Genomic DNA, 21,193 nt, shown 5'->3' with positions numbered 1-21,193 from the left:
AAATAACGTTAATCATATTCCTGTTTATCCAGAAAGACATTAACAATAAGTATATAGTCGAATAGAAACAGATGGACATGCTATTAATGTATTTATTCGTTTAACAATACATTGTACACGATGTATAACTTTTGTTATATAAAAGGAAATAATAAATAACTCATAATGAATAAGTGGAATTTATTGCATAATACTGAAACGATAAAGTAATTTTGAATATTCCGTCACATTTTGAGGAGGCTTAACTTAAGATTTTTTATACATGTATTTAATACTACAAGCGCGCTAAATGTCAATAGTATTACACTTCCGAGAGCGACTTGTCCAATATAGTTTTGACAGCTGTATACTCGTTCAAGAAAATTCAATTTTGTACTCAAAAAATGTATAATGACCTCATATCACATGTTCTACCATAAAATCGTAGTAATATTTTATAAACTTGACGACATTCTGGCGTTTTGTTATGTAATTTGCTTTTAAATAAATCATACGTTTCATCGGTTGAAAATCTTTTCTATTTATACATATAATTTTACCCGGGCCATTGTAATTCAGAATAAAAAAGAATTTGGGTAACTGTTATCAAATAATCAAGGAAAATAATGTGTATTGGACTCATAAATATAGGTTTTCAGTTATGAGATACATTGAATTCATGAAAAAGAGCAAAACAAAATATGCGAAAGACATGCTCAAGGTCGATCGCTCGATTAATAAATAAACTGCTAGTCGGCAATCAGCCATTCAACCAGCTCCATTTGTAGTCAGTTAGTCAATCAATAGCTGACCATAGTAAATATCAAATATTAACAGGCAAGTCATTTTAAATTTATTCCTAAGGATAAAGTAATTAGTAGAACAGAAGATGAATAAGTCGTTAGATATAAGATGAAGTAATTACTAAATATTAATTAAAGTAATTTTAAGATAAAAGATGAAGTTATTATTAAGATACTAGATGTAATAATAATTAGATATAAGATGAAGAAATTAATAAATCTATATGACATGAAGAAAGAAATTATTAAATAAAACGTGAGTTAATTGTTAAACGTAAAAATAAGTTATTGATAAGCATAAGAAGTAATTGTTAGATATAAGAAGTAAATCTTAGGTATGATATAAAGAAATTGATAGCTATAAGATGAAGTGATTACTACTACTAATAATAAAAAAAAACATAAAGAAATTACATTTTTGTCCAAACTCAGCAATTGACGTTGATCTGATTACTATACACATTAAAGGAAGGAAATATGCACACACACTTCACATTCACTTTCATACTCGTAAAGATAAAATTCATTTTATAGCTTTAACTTTCCTCACATTACCAATGTAAACGTGATTATGTTGATATGTTTTCCGACAGTTAGTATCAGATTTGAATGTTCAAGGATATTCAATATATGTTAGCTGTAACAATTACGATGTTTACCAAACATAAAATATCGCTGTATTCATGCCGTTGTTATGGTTATTAAAATCACTTATACTTAAATTACAACATCTCCTTACCATTACAAAACTTCCTTGTTTAAATATGTTAAGATATTTTAATAGAGGATCACAATAAATTAAGTAATATGGATGGGTTAATTCTTTCGTTAACGCTGTTTATCGCTATTGTATGGGGTAAGTAATAATACACACGTCAAAAGAATAAAATTTAAGTACGAAATATATTCGTATGTACTTTCAGTGAATATATGATACTACATGTATTTTGTTCATATCAATAATTGATTTTATTTTAAACTTTATATGACATAATCATTTAAATTTAAAATTTTCGTAAATTTATTGCCGTCTTATTTCTTATAAGTTTAGCGCGGAGGAAGGTAGTCTAGTACTGGTGTAACTCTCCAGGAACAATCACGTGCCGTTAATTAATCAAATTATCGGTCTTATATGTATGTGTTAATTCAGTGACAAGTAATTGGATTAACACCGGCGCGTGCCGATACTAATCCGATTATCGCTCATTATGGTAAGGAAACTACCCGCCTATATGACTGAAATACTGTTGGAAAAAGGCGTAAAATGAAACAAACAAACAAACAAACAAACAATTTCTTATAAGTACAGGTCTTATTTACTATTGCAATGATAAGATGTGTTATCATAATAATGATGATAACATTTACTTCTTATATCTAACAATTACTTCTTATACTTATCAATAACTTATTTTACGTTAAACAATTAACTCACGTTGCATTCAGAAAAAGACTGAAAGCACACCTCTTTGAACAATTTTATAGATAAACAGTTTCGTCAAATGTGTATATAGTTTTAAACTGTGGAAATGACTTTGACATTATAGGATCTTGTGAAGCGCAACAGAATATAACTGTATAAAGTGTCGCGCTATAAACATACCTATGATTGATTGATTGATTGATTGATAATCCTAGCACTGGCTTTAGGTACATTCTTTGAGTGGATCTCTTATCGTGTGACCATCACAATATAGGGGCATATGTGACCGAGTGATTAAGTTCATTAACAGCAAAATTTGCTCCACACCGTTATTGGTTCGAAACACGCTAAGACTTTGGATAATGTGAGAATCCTTTCATTTAGCTTACGGAACATCGGTGGTTCTTCTCTGGTACAGGTACATGCCTGAAATAATGCGTCGATGGACACTTGAGGTTTTTTATTCACAGCCACTTTATAACTTTAACTGTGTTTGGCCAACGTAAACCCAACCAAAAACACATCATAATATTGGCGTTCGGTTCAAAATATGAAAGTAAAGTCAGATGAAAGAGATCAAAGTTCAATGAATATGTATACATTATAACTCAATATCCTGCCACACATGGTCAATAAAGATAGGCCTCTAAATAACGGGCTGTTTTTAAGAACTTTGACTTCATTGTGAACAATAAAAGATATACATATATTTAAGAAACATTCATTTACAAATTTAGGAAAAATGAGGATATTTGAGAATACATCTTTATTGAATAATTACAAGAGATATTATATGCTTTGTTGATGGTGAAGAAATAGTGTTCGGTTTCAAAAGAATAGAATGCACTTCCGCATTTAAATCTATAATACGTCCTAATTAACGCCAATAACTTTGTTTTGAAAATTAAAGATGAACTATCCAAAGTTACACTCATTAGATACAAGCATGGGAAAGAAATAATTAATACGGTGTCGTTTGTGGGCCATTTAAAATATCGCCTGTTGACATGCTAGATTTTAAATTATCTTTTTTTGTCGCCCTTTTCATTTCATTTTAATATATAAAGTACCGTCGCGAAAATGTAGATGTTTGTATATTTATATTGTTGAAATAAAAAGTGCAGTATAACAGATCTAGTACAAAATCTCGTTTGGAACATGTGTTATTCTAATTGGCTTCAAACATGTAGATGTTGTAGATTTCACGCCTGGTGAACAACACAGCTACCTCTGTCGGATGTATACAATTAAGTGCTCTATCGCTACTTCCAAGCTTTTGTATGAAGTCAACTAAACTACAATATTGTCTTATTATATTTCCTTTGTAAACTCTGCATCGAACATCGAAAATCGCAGAGTGCTATATCATGTAGATTTGATTAAATTTCAAGGGTATGTAAATTAATAATTTTTATCTAAACCATAGTTGTGCCAGCATATCCCATGTAACAAATTTAGCGTTGAAATGGACTTTTTTTAATCATGAAAGAATTGCTTATGACTCATTTAACAGCAACTCAGACTATAAACGAATACTAGAATGCAATTAAAATCTAAATCTGAACCAAAATTTAGTTTTTGAATTTAATAAGTTATGTATATGATACTGAATCTTCGAGACTGCTCTGTCGTGAAGGAGGTAGTTATATCGCCAAGGAGAAAGCTCTATAGTTAAAGGTCTATATAATTTGTATTTGTATTATACTATTCTGTAATTTCTTAACTGTTATTTGTTGTATTCTCTATTTACTTCCTTACCTTAAATCTGTAATAGAATAAATACTAGAATAATGTGATCTGAAGTCACATATGGTAGTATTTTATAAACATGGACATATACAAATGCAGGTGATTTCAGCATTGTTTGTATGTGCTAGAGGAGGGTCATTATAACATTATAGAGAAGGGGGTCAAAAATAATATGTATTGGACGTTGTCGGTCCTAAAGATTTAAAGGAAATTGGTACAACGCGTGAAGAAACAAAGTTACCGTTTTACCGCCTGTCTAAATTCATACTATGTTTGTTCATACAGTGAAACTTGGTAACAAGTTCCTCGTTCGGAAAATGGCATTTAGTTTGCTTTATCCGAGGATTCTTATAAACAATACATGTATAAGAAAACAGTATCATATAGATAATAAAAAGTTTACATGTTCGACGATTTGATAGATATAACTGTTACTTATTCTTACCATTAATTTATAGTCAAATTATACGTTTATATACTCGTACTTACAAATTCAGAGTTATGTATGTATGTTTTCAAAAAATATTAATATTAATTACAATACGATACTAGTTTATAAGCACCATTCTTGTAACATTATCTATTTTGAAGTCATATGCTGCTTCCGGTTTTGCCGCTTTAAGACGCATACATGTAGGTTTACTTTTTGTACTTATTTTTCTATCTCTCTGAGAATTGCAAATTTGTTTCTAATGTTAACGCCTAGCGTTTTCTGTCTGCCAAGGTTTTACACAAAGTGGGCAAACATAGGACAAATATTGAAGTTATAAACCTTGACCATTTTATTTACATAAAACGAGCGCATAATAAACGCAGGAAATTCAGGAAAATCAACAATACAAAATAACAACAATAATGAACAATAAATAATGGTTTGCCGAAAATAATGCAATCAAATTTGAAACATTTATTTTTATACACAAATGAGGTAAGTTACTTTTGAAGGGGTTCCTTAACGTCCTGGTCAGGCAAACACTTAAAATCTAAAAAAAAAACCTATTTGGCTTTCAAATTAATAAGTCTAAGTTCAAACTTTGTTCTATGTATAAATTCGAATCGAAATGCGGACTAGACATTTAGACATGAGTTTGAGGTTAAGAAATACCTTAATATCATTTTGAAAATAAACACCGAATAGCATTTACTAGATTCTGAACCTTGTCATATATATACTTTAGTATTGAACCGGAAAATATATTCAGAGGGAAGATGCTCAATCCTTCTCCATGCATTTAAAGTACATTATCTTCAAGTATTTAATAAATATTGATAATCATGCAAAGACTCTTCTGTTAATTAACCACGTCCCCTTTGTACATGTATACTGCGCATGCTAAACCATTGTAAAATGTTTAATGCTGAGTGAACTATTGTATTATATTATATTCTTTGAAAACAAGATTAGCAATAGTTTTTTTTTTAATTTTAGTTGTTATATGAATATGAATTGAGAAGAGATGTAACTCTGTAAGTTACGTAGATATTCCTTGCAGAGTTGCCTCCCTTTCAATATCTTAGGAGACCTAAAAATGAAACACTTTTGTAGTTCAGTGTGGCCAGAAACACAAAACCAAATATTTCAAAATATTTTTCACAGGCAGATAGCCAGATGCACAACATTATTCAAGGTTATATGACATACATTGAAGAATATAATAATTTGCATGCATTGCTCCTAAAAAAAAGTGACTTACAGCAATTTATATTTACCCCCACCCAACAAAAAATCACACCTGAAATATATTAATACGGGACACCTTCATGAAGGTGTAGTATACTCCAGAATTCGCCAGATTCCTTAAAAAATATATCTAACACACAGTGCAATCAACGGCATTTTCAAAAATGTCCAAGAAACTGTCGGTCATACGTATAAATTTTCCACATAATATATATCCAAGGTTTATTACTTGTTTGGCGCCAACTGTCAAAGCTTGATTTTTAACTTTTTTAGTTCCATTCGGAAATTCAAAAATCCATACAAAGCTATTAAATGCTTAGTTTCGGGTAAAACCCTAAAACAGTGCTAAGTTCCTACACACAAATAAGAAAGAATTGCAGTGACAGAGAAAATATCAAAGGTTTCCAGTACCCTCAAAACACCATGTCTGAGTTATTAAACAATTGTCCGGGCCATCATAAGGATATGTCCCCTGCCTCCTTACAGTCTCTTGTAATTCTGGAAGACTTTTAATTTGTTAAATTATGCAATTGAATTGTTTTATGTTGTTATGTAAGGATGAGACTCAAATAAAGATTACAACAGAACAGAACATTTATTTTAGATTTAAGCATTAAAGCTTATCATCATCAACCATTAAAGATCCTGTATTGATGGTATTGATTGTAATTGATGTTGTTACCATACTTTAGTGAAATTTTATATATGTATACAATTATGCCAATAAAACAATTTTCAAACATCGAAGAATATGTAAAATATGTATTTCAAATATTGGTGCACATTATGTGTAATCATTAAAATATATGCATTCATTTCTTATTGGACTTTATAGAAAATAAATTTCTGTTAAAAACTTTATTATTTCTCTTTATTTACACGAAATGATATATTCGGTAATATCTTTATAAATTATGCTTTTTGGAACATAAAATATTGATAAATCATCTTAATTCCAGCATCATATACATGATATAAAACCATAAACATTACAGGATCATTAGTACATTTATATACATATATAATCATAACAAATAAATAAGTAGGATACAAAAATCATGGATTGAATTATATACACCATTACGAGTAGATATAAATGTATTTAACTTGTTTAAATTTGTTGCACATGAGAGAGTATACATCTATATAATGATATTTAATTTTGAGTATTCGTTTTAGAATCCCTTTATTGAAAAGACTTCACAATAAAAATGGAAAGTCTATGGAAAATGCATTTTAGCTTTTTAACAAACTTATTAATTTAAACAGACTTGTTCTGTTTGTATATATTTCTGATCTTAAACTCTTATAAGCGTCACACACAATCAAAATTATATTCATCTTCTAAGTCATTCTTGAACACATTAAACATTTTCTGTCCTCCCTACTTATATTTCTATGTCTCCCCTTTTCTATATTAAACTTAATTTGAGATATAAGTCTTAGTTTTGTGAGGGTATGCCTATGTTTTTGATTGTCTAAAATTAATAAATATGGAGACAATTCAAAACTGTCTTTTATTTCCTTGAATAGCATTAGTGTACTTGAATTTCGCACTTCTTCTCTCCACTGTGAAATGTATATATCCTTTAAACGGATTTTAACTAATTCCAAGAAATGTGGCACATTAATGATCGAGTCTCGAAATAACCAGAGGTCGGGGTAACCAGTTTGTTTTGCCATTTTCACTTCTTAACATTTCAATATAGAGTATATAGTATTTTGTTTTTGTTAAAACTATTCATAAGTTAAAATCAGTACTTCAAAATCCGTGGCTTTCTATATATTATAAGAGGATATCTTCTGGTTTCTCCATAAAGAGCTTAATTATTTGTTGTCATTTTAATATTCAGTGTTTTTTAAGAACAGTGTTTTTTTAAAAAAATATCGGGTGAACTTTCCGATTTTATCAGCAGGCGAAACTCCTCAATGCTCGGAGCTATAATTCATAATGGGTTTAACATATGCATCAAGTAAGTCGAATGATATATTTACTGGAATGATTAGGTCTTATGTAAGTTTATTTAAAGAGAACATTATTTAAGTATTTAAATGCGTGTCAATTATTTTCTGAAATGTGCCACCTGATGACAGTTTAAGATCAAGAAGGGGAAAAAACCTAGCGAAAGTTGCGTATAACTTAGCTAAGTAGTGAGTTTGCATCTTAATTTGTTTTAGACCATTAGCATATCTAACTCCTGCTTAAGAGTTAATTAACATCCCATGAAAACACGAAGTGTTTATTTCTTTGTGTAACATGTCACAACTTCAGAATGATTTAAAACATATAAAACATGTGAAAAGTCTTACAACTAGATATACAGGATAGGCAGTCTCATATTCTTAAAAAAACGCAATCTTGCTCAGTATCAAGAATCTGTAGATTCTGGCGTTGATTAATTTCTGTCTAATCATAATCTATCGCAACTATTTCATACTCGTTATCGTGTTTTGATATATACTATACTATACTATGTTGCTCATTGATTGACAGAAACCATAAAATATATCCGACGGACTAGAACCCAGGCTATCCATTGTCCTACACGATTTAGTATACCCGCGAATGTGATCCATAACATAATAACATATAGTCGATACATATAGAGCTATCTCCTTGGCGACTCTCTCAAGCACGACAGGACCACCGTAGGGAACGTGTTACAGTATCGCGTTTTTCGGTTACAGTATAGAATTTTCAAGATGGAGGATTATTTATGGGAAGAGAGGTAGTTGATTTTTATTCAGGTCCATACTACTAGTAGTTAAGTTTCTAAAAGATGTTTTTGTGCTTTGCTTGTAAGGAACAGAATCCGGTATCTAGTCATATATTTCTTCAGACCCTGCACCGCAGATTTATCGCTATATTGTCTCATAAATGTGCATATTTGACGGTTTAAAAATTTGAATCGAGAGACCAATGCATTTTTCTCCCATTCCGACATTATTTAAGCATGCCTAGATAAAGTAAATCTACAAAACGTTAGTCCTTTGTGTTTAGAAACGTTTATAAAAGTAAATGACCAGTTGAAACTATTTTCATGTTGGTAAAATGCGTTTGAAAAAATAAACAATGTTACAGTATAGAGCGAGGTTAATTTTGGAGGGTTACAGCATGGACCTAGCGACTTTGATCCAATTTTGTTACAGTTTATACCCAGATTTCGGTTACAGTTTAGATACTCGCCAAATTTCAAACAAAGTTCGTTATGAAATGACTCATACATTAACCGGGGAGGGCCGACCGCTAATGTTGTAAGAACTTGGGCCCAACCCGTTTGCTTTTGCTGTTTAAAATACATATAAAATTTGTATCTGTATTGTATATACATGTATATAGCAATAAAATATGATTAAACAATAAACTCATACCTTTCTATTTAATACATTTTTAAAAGGTTGTATTACTTTTTTTCTTCAGCAGAAAAGTTATGGTTTGATATTTTTCTTACTGAGACTTTTTGCAGAATAAGTAATGTCCTAAGTAAGGACTGTTTTCACGACAACAACAGTAACTTTTATCGAACTGTATTGAGAGAAGAAAGATTATTAATTGCTTGATTTCATTACACATTATAATAATTCCTATTAGTAATAAAATAGAGAAAAAAGAATCCTTAACAGAAGTCCAAAACGGAAAACATGATAATGTTGCAGGCTCAGTTTGATTAAACCTGTTCATGGACGGTAGTAATAACTGCAAGCTACCGTCCACGCCTCCTAGCACCGGCTTCAGTAGAATTCGTATTAAACATGAACTGGTACACTTTAGATTTTTAACATCTGTGGATGTGTTCATATGGCGGTTATCATGGAACCTTCAATGTGACACGTTATTGTCATTCTATGAAAAGCGGCATATTACCCCCAGGTGCCCTAAACGAAAATACAATGAGTGAAACTAAATAAAATGAAATTTTGAGAGGGGATCGGAGGTTATGAAGCCTGCATACCATAGATAAGCTGCCAAAAGACACAATTAACAAGAGGCAATACCCTAAGAATGATTAAACAGTATTTAAGTGAGCAATACTGCAACCTTAAATTTTATTTTAAGTTGGAATTTCCATCTACCATAATGTATTTTGCAGGTATTTAAAAGGGTTTGTTCCGTTTGGCTTTCTTGGATTTTAAGTTTCAACGACACTGAGGTCATGTGAAAACATTCTTTTGTGTAAAGAAAAACCCCAGATACCCTTTGTGAAACATTTCAGACACGAGCGGGCACCTGACTAGAACCACCGACCTTCCGTAAATTAGCTTGAAACCATGATTGGATTTCAACTGCAGTAGTAAATGAAAGATGAATTGAAGTCGACGACCTTATCCCGACTCTGCCACTATTAGGTACCTCAATCAGGCTCACTAGAGAAGATATTGTAATTGTCTGACCTTAATTTATACTCTATAACTTTCAATATTATTTTCTTTTTCAGAAACATGAAAACTGCTATACAGGATGTCTGAAATAAAAAAAAACGACTTTTAACTTAATAATGACAAAATAGTCGTAACTTCAACAAAGAAGCATTCGAAATGACGCCATGATCATGATTTTATTTGAATGCTTTTGGTTCGAGACGAGAAGGGTCTTTAAACATTGCCTTTTTTGGGGTTTTCGTATCCCCGATTGCAACCAAAACTATTTGAACAACTTTATTGGTAGAAAGTCATGTAAATTTCATCACATTTAGTCAAGTAGTTACTGAGCGGATGAGATTGCACACACATGTGTACGACAGACGGACGAGTAGCCATCGGGCCAATAAGCTCACAGAGATTTAAAAGTCTATGTAACATTCATACATTTTACCTAGTATATATAGAAAATATCGAAGTCTAAACTGTAACCAAAATCTGGGTATAAACTGTAACAAAATCAGATAAAAATCGCTAGGTCTATGCTGTAACCCTGCACAAATCACCTCGCTCTATACTGTAACATTGTTTATTTTTTCAAACGCATTTAACGAACAGGAAAATAGGTTCAACTGGTCATTTACTTTTTTAAACGTTTTCTAACATAAAGGACTAACGTTTTGCAGATTTATTTTTTCTATGCATGCATAAATAATGTCGAAATTGGAGAAAAATGCGTTGGTCTCTCGATTCAAATTTTCAAACTGTCAAATCTGCATATTTATGAGACAATATAGCGATAAATCTGCGGTGCAGAGTCTGAAGAAATATATGACAAGATACCGGATTCTGTTCCTTACAAGCAAAGCACACAAACATCTTTTAGAAAAACTGAACTACTTGTAGTATGGACCTAAATAAAAATCACCTACCTGTCCTCCCAACAAATAATCCTCCATCTTGAAAATTCTATACTGTAACCGAAAAACGCGATACTGTAACACGTTCCCTACGGTGAGGACAGTCTCGCAAAATACCATATATGTGTTTTGGTTCTGGTTAAATTTTTATTGTATTTAGACGTCACACCTACTTGAAACGTATTCGATTTTAATCTTAACATACGAAAATATTTAAACGAGAATATGAGGCAATAGCAAAACTGTACCATTGTTGACGACATGCGCTTGTTCGGAGTAGCGATAGAGCGATTTACCGTACACATCCGAAAGCCAAAACTCTGTTGTTAACCCAGTGTGTAATTTGTGAGTGGTGACATATCCTACATCAATGCTCGAGGCCATCTCACTTCAAGATAGGACATACGCATAACACATATTTTGCCTTTCTAAAACTCTAAAAATATTTCGTGAGAAATATAATAGATAAAGAATTTTGTTTAGCCAACAGCACTTTATTTAAATTTATTTTTATTTCTTTTACAATTCCTGCATTGAAATGACTGCTGTAAAGAAATTCTATGCAGTAGCATACCTGTTTATAAATAGCATTCTAATTTTCTTTTTGCGAGTGGAAATTCGTCTTATTTCGACTCAGCAAAAATGAAGTAAATGGCTACAATAAACTTTGAATAACGTGATAAATTAGTATTTTGGTATAATGTTCAATACATCAGCTCATTCAAATAATATTGTTTTCAGGCAAAAAAGGCAAAAGAGGAAATAATAAGGAGTGCAAAGAGAGAGTTTCAGGAAGTATGATTTTATCTTACAATACATACATGTATATACAGATGGTAAATGTTCATAATTTACCTAAAGGAAATAAACTCTACATTAAATTTCAAGTGTCTTAGTTATAGATTAAAAAGAGGGATCAGAAAACCGGTCTGATTTGATACATATCATTGGGGCATCGCTTTATCTTCAATAATTATTATCTAGATACAACTTTGATCACATGTGCAAATAATAAAATTTTACTATCCGATTTAGAAATATTATGATTTAATGTTGTAAAACCTCCCTATTTTCACTCATTTTACTCTAAAGATGTGAATAAAACGAAAAGAATCTGCGAAAGGAGCATAATTATATTCTTTAGAAATATCAAACATGTGTTGAAGAATGTTATAATAATAAATAATAATTTAGAAGAATATTGAATTTGTAACACTTTGATAAAATAGCGCTTGAAGTGAAATAATTTTTCAAGAAAATAGCAAAGTATAAAGAATTTAAAGTGATATTTTGACTTCGATTGAAAATACTAAATGACCTTTACTATACTTATTGCAAAAATGCTAAAGCAGCAAAAGTATGATAAAAAATAAATAAAAAGTTAAAGATTTTATTTGTACGATATATAATATGTCTGTTAATGATTGCTTTTTCTATGTTCTCGTACATTTGAAAACGAGGGCTTATGCCCGGCCCGAGATCAGCCAAATAAGTCGTTCAGATACGATCCCTATTATTTGTTATTAATTTCTGTGTATTTGTTGGTTCGTGCGGTAGGCGTCCGTGTCTCTCTCTCTCTCTCTCTCTCTCTCTCTGTGTGTGTGTGTGTGTGTGTGTGTGTGTGTGTGTGCGTGTGTTTCGACAATAACACGTTTTGTCTTTTTCATATTTCTTTTCAGATAAGGAATGCACTTCGACAAAAACGTCATCGACTACAGTTTCTTCTGAAACTCTGCCTTCAGTTTCGTCAACAGGTACGCCCTGTCTTAGGAAAAATATACTATTTACATTCCGCACATAGGCAAAAAATGAATGCAATACTTTCATTAAGACAATTTATGCAAAGCTTATGCAATTTATGCAAAGCTTATACACGGGTGATAGAATTTCAATAGTTAAGTAAAAAGGTTATTCTTAAATTGTTGTTGTTTGTAGTATCAACGTCCAACCCGACACATCAACACTTGTAATATAATCAAGTACAATTCAGCCGTAAATAAGTATATTTTCATCTTCCACTCGCACACGTTAAATCTTAACTTATTATATACATGTATATCAAACGCTTCAGAATGATAAAATTTACTTAGTTATTTATTGATGATACCACATGAAAGCTTTTCATAAAAATGATAAAACATTGTCTTGTTCTCTCTGTGAAATAAACCAGTATAAGTATCACCTGAGGTAACACGATCGCAGCCCGTGTAGGGCTCGAATCCACAAATTTTGGGATATCATGCAGCCACCTCACCCCCTATCCAATCAATCGCTCCTCTCATTTTGTATGATACATAAATCAAAAGTGGTCTGACACGATTTAATCTACAGAATTTATGATTTACCTTAAATGGTTATTGTGACCCGATTTTGTATGTTTAAAATCTTTTTAATATTTTGCAGAAACATGTAACAGAATAATGATTTAACTTTGAACCGCATCCTAAATGAGTTTTATTACATTATATTGTTTGTCGTGACGATATTTTACATGATGAATGTAGAAAATGAAAATTTTGTTTCACTTTTGTGCATTGTTTTAGAATATTCTGCCATAAACCCTACGACTACCGTAACGGAGTCGAAAGTAGTCCCGCCTATGACTGTGACAGAAACAACTGAAAGAACTAGTGGTAAGTTGACAAGATGAATGTTATCAGAAGTACCTCAACCTGCTGAATTTCAGTTTGGAGCCGTCTATTTTAAACTTTAAGGAATTCAGTATCAAAATATAAAACAAATTTGGTACGTACAGTATAGACCCTGGAAGTGAAGACTAACCTGGCTCTATACTGATGGTTAAGGCTAATCAATATAAGTTCCAGAAGATATTATAGCATAATAATAAAAAATGTTTGTCAAAAACTTGATCCCTCGGAAGCATTAAAAACAGCAAAATTACATAAAAATTGCAGAATCGGTTTATGACATTATTGTGAAATGACCAAATGGTTTAATTCAACGTAATACATACTATTTAGAATCTCTCAATACTATATGCATTTACGTATATATCTTGTCAAACATATGCAAAATTCAAATAATTAATTGTTGATTAAGAATCACATACTGCAAACACCGCTTGAATATATTTCCATATAAGCACAAAATATAATTTACCGAATTTGACTTTGATAAAGACAAAGAAGTTAGACAAAATGATAAAGCTCTGTGTGTAGAGGGGTAAATGATCTTTACACATTAAACGAAAATTGTCAAAATATATATTCGTTATTAATGATATACGGTAAATGCAACCTTTTATTGTACGATTTAATATTGAAGTCTGCTTAAGCCGGTGCTAGGGGTCGGTAATGAACAGGCTCAATCAAACCGAGTCTGCAACATTTTCAATTTTGACGAGTTTCTTTAGGGGTTCGTCTTTTCTCTATTTTACAATGACTGCCCCGCAAGTTCCACAGAAAGAATCGGGTATGTTTTAAATTGATTTAATGCAAAAATTAAGTCTTTGCATTGATGCTACTCTTGATACTTAATGGCACATATATGATTTAACTTTCACGATCTCTGATTAGATGCATAAATGATACTTTAGGGTGAAGATATAAAGATAGTTCTAATATTGTTATACAAAATATAACAGCTATAACTTTTCGGAAAGATAGATAAACACTTTTAAAAGTGACTGATCATTCAGTTCCTTTTTTAAATTATGAGTTTTAATCATATCATGTGAGATATTATATTAGGAATATTTATTTGTTAAAAACGCTTTCTTAAGTCAGTTTTTTGGTGTGTTCGTGGCCGAGTGGTTTATGTCGTTGGTTTCAAACCACTCCACCCTCACTGCTTTTGGCTTTTATCCCAACAGACACTTTAGATACTTTCATGTGCTGAAGCTATCCAGCTTACGGAACACCAGTGGTTTGTGCCTGAATTAATGCATAAAAGGACACTTAAGGTCTTCTACTACCAGTAAAACTGGAAAGTCACCATATGACCTATATTGAATAAAAATTACAAAAACGATATGCAAAAAAATACAACATATTTTGACACATTTTTTTTTCAGTAATAGAATTCTAATCATTTTGTGTGCTTAGCACACAGCAGTTATAATACCCGACATGAAACACGGTACGAAAGTCAGCGTTGTTTTCATACATTCTAACTTCGTCATAATCAAATTTATTGTTTATCAAAATAGTTTTATATTTAGATACATTCAAGAATTACTAATGGTTTTTGATAGAAAAGTATTGATTTACGAGTCGCTGGTGAGGCGAAATCACTATGTTTGTGCGACGTAAAATCCAACAAAAAATAATAAAAAACCCAATTATTTTATAAATCAAAAAACAATTTGCTTACACAGAATTATGGGAAAAGATAAATCATATTCACTTTAACCTGAAATTATCTTTAGTGCTTTCTTTAGGAAGACAGAGGTGTCAAACACGATTTGGTTTAATGCTACGTCAAAAACTCATAAAGGAAATACGCGAAAAGTTTGAATAGAATATCCACAATATTCGTATACGAAATGCGCTATATGTGGTATTACTCTAAAAATACCTTGATTAAAATTATTTGAATTTCTTTTCCAGAGATAAACGCTGTATACATTGCTGCTCCAGTTGCCTCTTGTCTTGTTGTTTTGATGGTGCTTCTTTTATTTCTTTGGTGGCGGTAAGTGTTACATAAGAGGCTCATATTAAATAGAAGAGAATATAAATATGAAACTTTAGAGACTACTAAAAGATAATTAAATATTAAATCAAAGCACAGAAGGCGCTGAATTTGTTTGGGTCTCAGAATGTAAGAAAGGTGCAGGTTGTGAGATTATATGTTTAGTGCCACCAATGCTTTCCAGCGTTTTAATTGTAGTAAATTGGCTATAAGACTAATTGCAACACTGATATTCAATCCAATGTTTATTTGACTTTAACAATTTAAAAAAATGAGTTACCTTTACTGGGATTTGAACTCCAGACCTCTCGCTTCCTAAGCGAGCCCGGAAACCCTTCAGCCACGGTGAATTTATATGTGAACGGCCTGAAGAAAACCATATTATTCTAAATTAGGGCTTGTAACGACTTTAACTGTTGTTTAAACACAGATGTAAAATAATCCTGGAGCTTACTATAAGCATGTATATTTATAAAGAATCAAAGGGCTGCAAGTTCTGTGGTATTTTCTGATCTTTGCAATCTAAATCGTACTGTATATCTGTATGCATTTTCATGTATAAGTTTATTTTTATGTATTATAATTCCTTTTGTAAGGCACCAGAGTTTGATACATACGGAATTCTGCATAACTAGAGTTGCGTCAAAAAATCATTTATGTTCTTTTTTACGACAGCCACACTTTATCCTTGTATATCATGGCTACTTCCTTAACAAAAACACTTAAAAAAAAGAATTTAACAACAAAAAAAGTTTCCTCGACTGGGATTCGAACTCGAGACCTCTCACTCACGAAGCGAGCGCGTTACCACTGTAACACGGAGAAATTATACACAACTTGTCTGAATAATATCAAGTCATTCTAAATTTAGAACTTCCATTGCAGTTCGGGTTTGTAATCCTTATTAATTTCGAGGTATTTTGTTCAGGGTAAACCTAAATATTTTAGCGAAAATCCTCTCGCCCAATCAGTCCGACATGTAGAATCTATATATTCCACTACTCGGTTTGTGTAGTATTCGGTAATCGACATGGCTAAAAATAGTATTTTCATTGATAAAATCATACTCATCCGCGTAATTTGTGATTGTGCATTTATTGACAATTCTATAAGCCAACGCTTTTGTTTAACTTTAAATGCGTTGTAATTTGTTGGATACTTGTAACAAAATAAAACATTTCTTTCTTTTAAATCGCTAGTTTTAAGCTGTTTTGAGAACTACTTGTTGTTAGGTTTGTCGTAAACTTCTGTGTCAGAGATTGAATGTCCGCTGTGTATTTAGTTATTTTCGATCAGAAAATACAATAAAACAATATTAGAAATCTTCGACCATTCGGGAATTACTTTGCTTGAAAATTGATGCGCCTGTCTTTGACCATCTTTACGCAGTGATCTCCCCTGAATTTTTCGGCTTTAATGTACATACAAAAGGGAAGTAACCGCTTCAAAAAAGTGGACTACTTTCGGCATTTGCAATTAACAACATTAGACTCTGAAATTTCGCTACCATTATTTGTTTGGTCTGACGACCCAAACAAATAAAAATGATATCATCACATCTGCAGCAATTCGAATAAATAGTTATGATTGATGGGATATCTATTTTTATGCATTGGAATTATTCCTGTAATCAACTTTATTATAAAATCTGCTCAGATAAATGGTATTTATAGAATATAGAATGATACCAGGTTGTTTATATTACAGACATAATAAATGTAATCTCTCTGGTACGCTGCACACACTTAGGAAACGAGAGCCGGGTGCATTGATTACAAATAAGACATACAAAGCAAGCGGTATAGATCAACATAGGTTCATGGATGATATACGTCAGTCTGAAGTTAATGAGTATGCAGAAATATCTTTAGATAACATGAATACTGACAATTCCATGGGAGATGATTATCAAGAAATAAAGGAAACAAATGATGATAAAACTGACAGAAACAAATCGTATGCACATATTAAGCTATCAGATAGGGACTTCGTTGATACGAATGATACGAACTACTCTCATATAGATATTGGAAAGGGGGCAAATAGCATACAATTCGATAAAACATACGCACAAACAAACGCAGTTGATGCGTCAAATAAACCTGAAATGAGCTGGAAGGATAATTTCAAGACATACAACAAGTTGAACACTGTGATTCTGACAAAGAATAGAGTCCAAGACGGCGAAGACACTGACACAGAGTATAACCATGCTCATTCTGGAGGTCAAGATCCCAAATATGAAGAGAACAATTATTCGCATCTGGCTTGTGAAGCTACTTCGAAGTCGGCATCACAAGAATCTGAAGAATCTGCTGATAGTAACAAATACGAAGACAGAAACAAAACCAGTGCAATAAACATTACTCAGCTATCCAAAGGCACTTGTCTAGATACAGATTATGAATTTACAAAAAATAATGGCGATCTTGGTAGTAGTGGAGTGTCTGAATTTGCGAAGGAAACACACAAGATATCTGATGGAACAACGCATGACTATTTCATCTTAGCGCCGGACCCAGCAGTAGATATGAAATCCTTTCATGTTGTTGAAGATGAACTCGGTAAAAAGGAACATGAAAACCACGAAGAAATGAATCATGATTATTTCGTATTGGAGAAAACTGAAGAAAACTGATGCATTAACTCATTAAATAAAAGTTTTATATTGTCTGCTTAACAGAATTATAATCTAGATTAATGTGGAATAAAATAGGGTCTCGTTTAAGCATAAAAGTGTTCATTGACATTAATCTGGTGTGCTTAATGAACTATACTGTATAGGTCAACATTTAAGCAACTTTATCATAATTAAATTTATATTCTTATAGAATACACGCATTTAAAGCCTGGTTATTCAATCATAAGACATTACTTGTATATAACGAATTTATCACTTTACGGATTTTATTGTCATATTTAAAACGAAATAAAAGTAGTGTTATTTGTAAATAAAATTAATCACCATCAGCACAAGTGTGTAATCTGTAAGTTAGTTCTCTATTAAAACATTATTTTAATATAAACGTGAATTTTTGAAAATCTTATTCACATTTATCAATAGGACGTAAGTATCGGCCGGTGTGTCAGTGTTAGTTTATATCATATTTTACTTCCTACATCGAATCCTTTCCTTACATACAGTTGCATGAGATAACATTTTCTGTTTTAATGTAATAAATCCATTACGTATTTATTTACATAACACAGATTGTCTGTCGTAAAAAAAGATTTTTGTGTGTTTAATCTCTCTCCCTTGTACCCTCTCCCTATTGTTGTTCTGTACCATGCTGAATGCTGAGTGCCTTGATGGTAAGCATGTGTGGTTGGGTTAAGTCGGGAGCTTCATTCTCCTTTCAACGTCGCCATGCCTTGTTGATCTTTGTATTCATTTTCATTTCAAAGCTTTCAAGAAGGTCAAGTTTTAATACTTGATAAAAATCATTTTAAAGAATTCTTTATAAAATGACACAGATAATAAGATAGAAATAGTCCATATACATGTATGTGGTGATACTTGACGTGACATTTTAGGACGATTTCTTTGCTTAATTTGTTTCGATATTTCGATTTTCGTTGTTTTAAATAAACAGTTGAATTATGTAAAGTGGCAAAATAAATTATAAATTGTACACTTCTTACGGATTTCACTGACGGATTTTTTTTTATTTAGATCACGTTAAAGTGTAATATCCTAAATAGTTGTATGATGCTTATATATTGCTATCAATTCAAAATTTATCTTGAAGAAACTGTTATCATTATTATAAAATAAAGCTGTAGTCATGCATGTGAAAATTAAGAATGGGGACGGCTGTTTTGCGACCCGTTTTTGCTATATACAGTGTAGATCGTTTTTGCAAACTCCGCCCAAACGGTAATGAAGCGCGGAAGAAAATGATAGAATAAACTATTATCTCACAGTTTAAAAAAATTGAAGCAGATCATTAGTTCTGTTAGTTAAGATAACCTTATACTTGAAAAGATGGATCAATCATACATTTGTTTGCATTTTTGGATTGTTTAAAACAATAAGTTTGCGAACTATTTTTAAACAAAATCTCTTTGCTATTTAGACAAACCATTATTGTATTACCTCCGCTATGAAGAGTTCTGAAATTGAACATTTAGGGGCGTGAGTCCAATACCTAGAAGCGTCTAAATTTATTTCTTTTTCTTTTTTTAAACATTATTTATGCATCTCTAACATCTGTTTTGGAAAGAAAAAAGTGTTTAATTTTAGTAATATATATATAAAACATAGATATTTATTGGGTAAATAATGTTATAGCAAATAAGGTATAAAATTGAGGAGTAAAATCCGTTTTTGCACAAGCTTATACCGCAATATGATTCAATTTAAGAGTCCAACCCGTTTTTGAACACACCTATATACCGAAAATAGATTCTATATAAGAGTGCAACCCATTTGTGTACATTCATAAATACCTTAATTATATCCAGTTGAAAGGGGTAACCCATTTTGTACACAACTTGATAAATAAAATATAAGAGGGCAACCTTTATGTTTTTTTGCATAGGCATAAATACTGTTAGGTGTGTGGCAGCAGTTGCCCGTACTTCACTTCAGTGTTGTCATATTTTTCTGGTTCTTCGGGGACTATCAAGTACTGAGAATTGAATACCGCTCATGCCGGTGCTAGGGGGCTTGAGGGATGCTGCACTTATTCATTATCCCTCATGTACAGATTCAATCAAACTGAGTCTGCAAATTTCATGTAATTTTGTTGTGATTAATGGTTCCGAGGGATCACTTTGTTTCCAGATTTTTATACAAAATAAATTTAAAGAGTGTGACCCGTTTTTGTACACGTATTTATAAATACCTTATATATATTAAATTCAAGAATACATACCTACAAAGCCAAAATATACTCCGCATGAGAGTGCAACCCGTTTTTGTTCACACCTACCTCTAGTCAAAATAGATTTTATTTAAGAGTGCAACCCGTTTTTGCACACACATAAATAGCCAAAAATAGATTGTATTTAAGAGTGCAACCCGTTTTTGCACACACCTATATAGCCAAAATAGATTGTATTTAAGAGTGTAACCCGTTTTTGCACACACCTTTATACCATACATACATACACACATACACACACACATACATACATACACACATACGTTAAATGGATTCAATTTCAGAGTGCAACCCGTTATTGTGCACACCTACATGGCCAAAATAGACTCTACGTAAGAGTGTAACCAGTTTTACAAAATACATAGAATTGATTCAATTTAAGAGTACAACCCGTTTTTGTACACAACTATATAGCCAAAAAAGATTGAATATCAGACATAGGACTATAACCCGTTTTTGCACACGTATAAATACCTTATATGGATTAAATTTAAGAGTGTAACCCGTTTTTGTACGCACCTTTATACAGAAGAGATTTAATTCAAGAGTGCAACTCGCTTTTGTACACATCTATATTTACTCGATACATACAATTTAAGAGTACAACCCGTTTTTTGCACACGTATAAATACCGTATATAGATTAGATTTAAGAATGCAACCTGTTTTTGTACATACATAAACACATTAATTAGAATAAATTCAACAGTGTAACCCGTTTTTGGAAATACATATATACCTTGA

General features: G+C 31.7%; 1 protein-coding gene across 3 annotated transcripts; it reads left to right on the top strand.

Annotated features, from left to right (window-relative positions):
• Window positions 1-1,434: 1,434 nt before the first annotated feature.
• LOC132719189 (uncharacterized) lies at window positions 1,435-18,548 on the top strand. 3 transcript variants are annotated; one of them, XM_060702940.1, is made up of 7 exons: window positions 1,435-1,638; window positions 11,665-11,709; window positions 12,594-12,668; window positions 13,458-13,547; window positions 14,314-14,346; window positions 15,483-15,564; window positions 17,272-18,548. In XM_060702940.1, exons 1-7 carry the CDS (start codon window positions 1,590-1,592, stop codon window positions 18,200-18,202), a joined length of 1,305 nt encoding a protein of 434 aa, XP_060558923.1. In that variant the 5' UTR covers window positions 1,435-1,589; the 3' UTR covers window positions 18,203-18,548. The 3 variants fall into 3 exon arrangements, with proteins under 3 accessions (XP_060558923.1, XP_060558922.1, XP_060558924.1); XM_060702939.1 differs by having other exon boundaries at window positions 1,436-1,638; window positions 11,656-11,709; XM_060702941.1 differs by lacking the exon at window positions 14,314-14,346 and having other exon boundaries at window positions 1,438-1,638; window positions 11,656-11,709.
• Window positions 18,549-21,193: the final 2,645 nt, after the last annotated feature.

The sequence above is a fragment of the Ruditapes philippinarum genome, unplaced genomic scaffold (genome assembly GCF_026571515.1).
Source record: "Ruditapes philippinarum isolate M1 unplaced genomic scaffold, ASM2657151v2 ctg11508_1_1_1_1, whole genome shotgun sequence".
NCBI lineage: Eukaryota > Metazoa > Mollusca > Bivalvia > Venerida > Veneridae > Ruditapes > Ruditapes philippinarum.
This window is presented reverse-complemented; position numbering and strand designations above follow the sequence as displayed.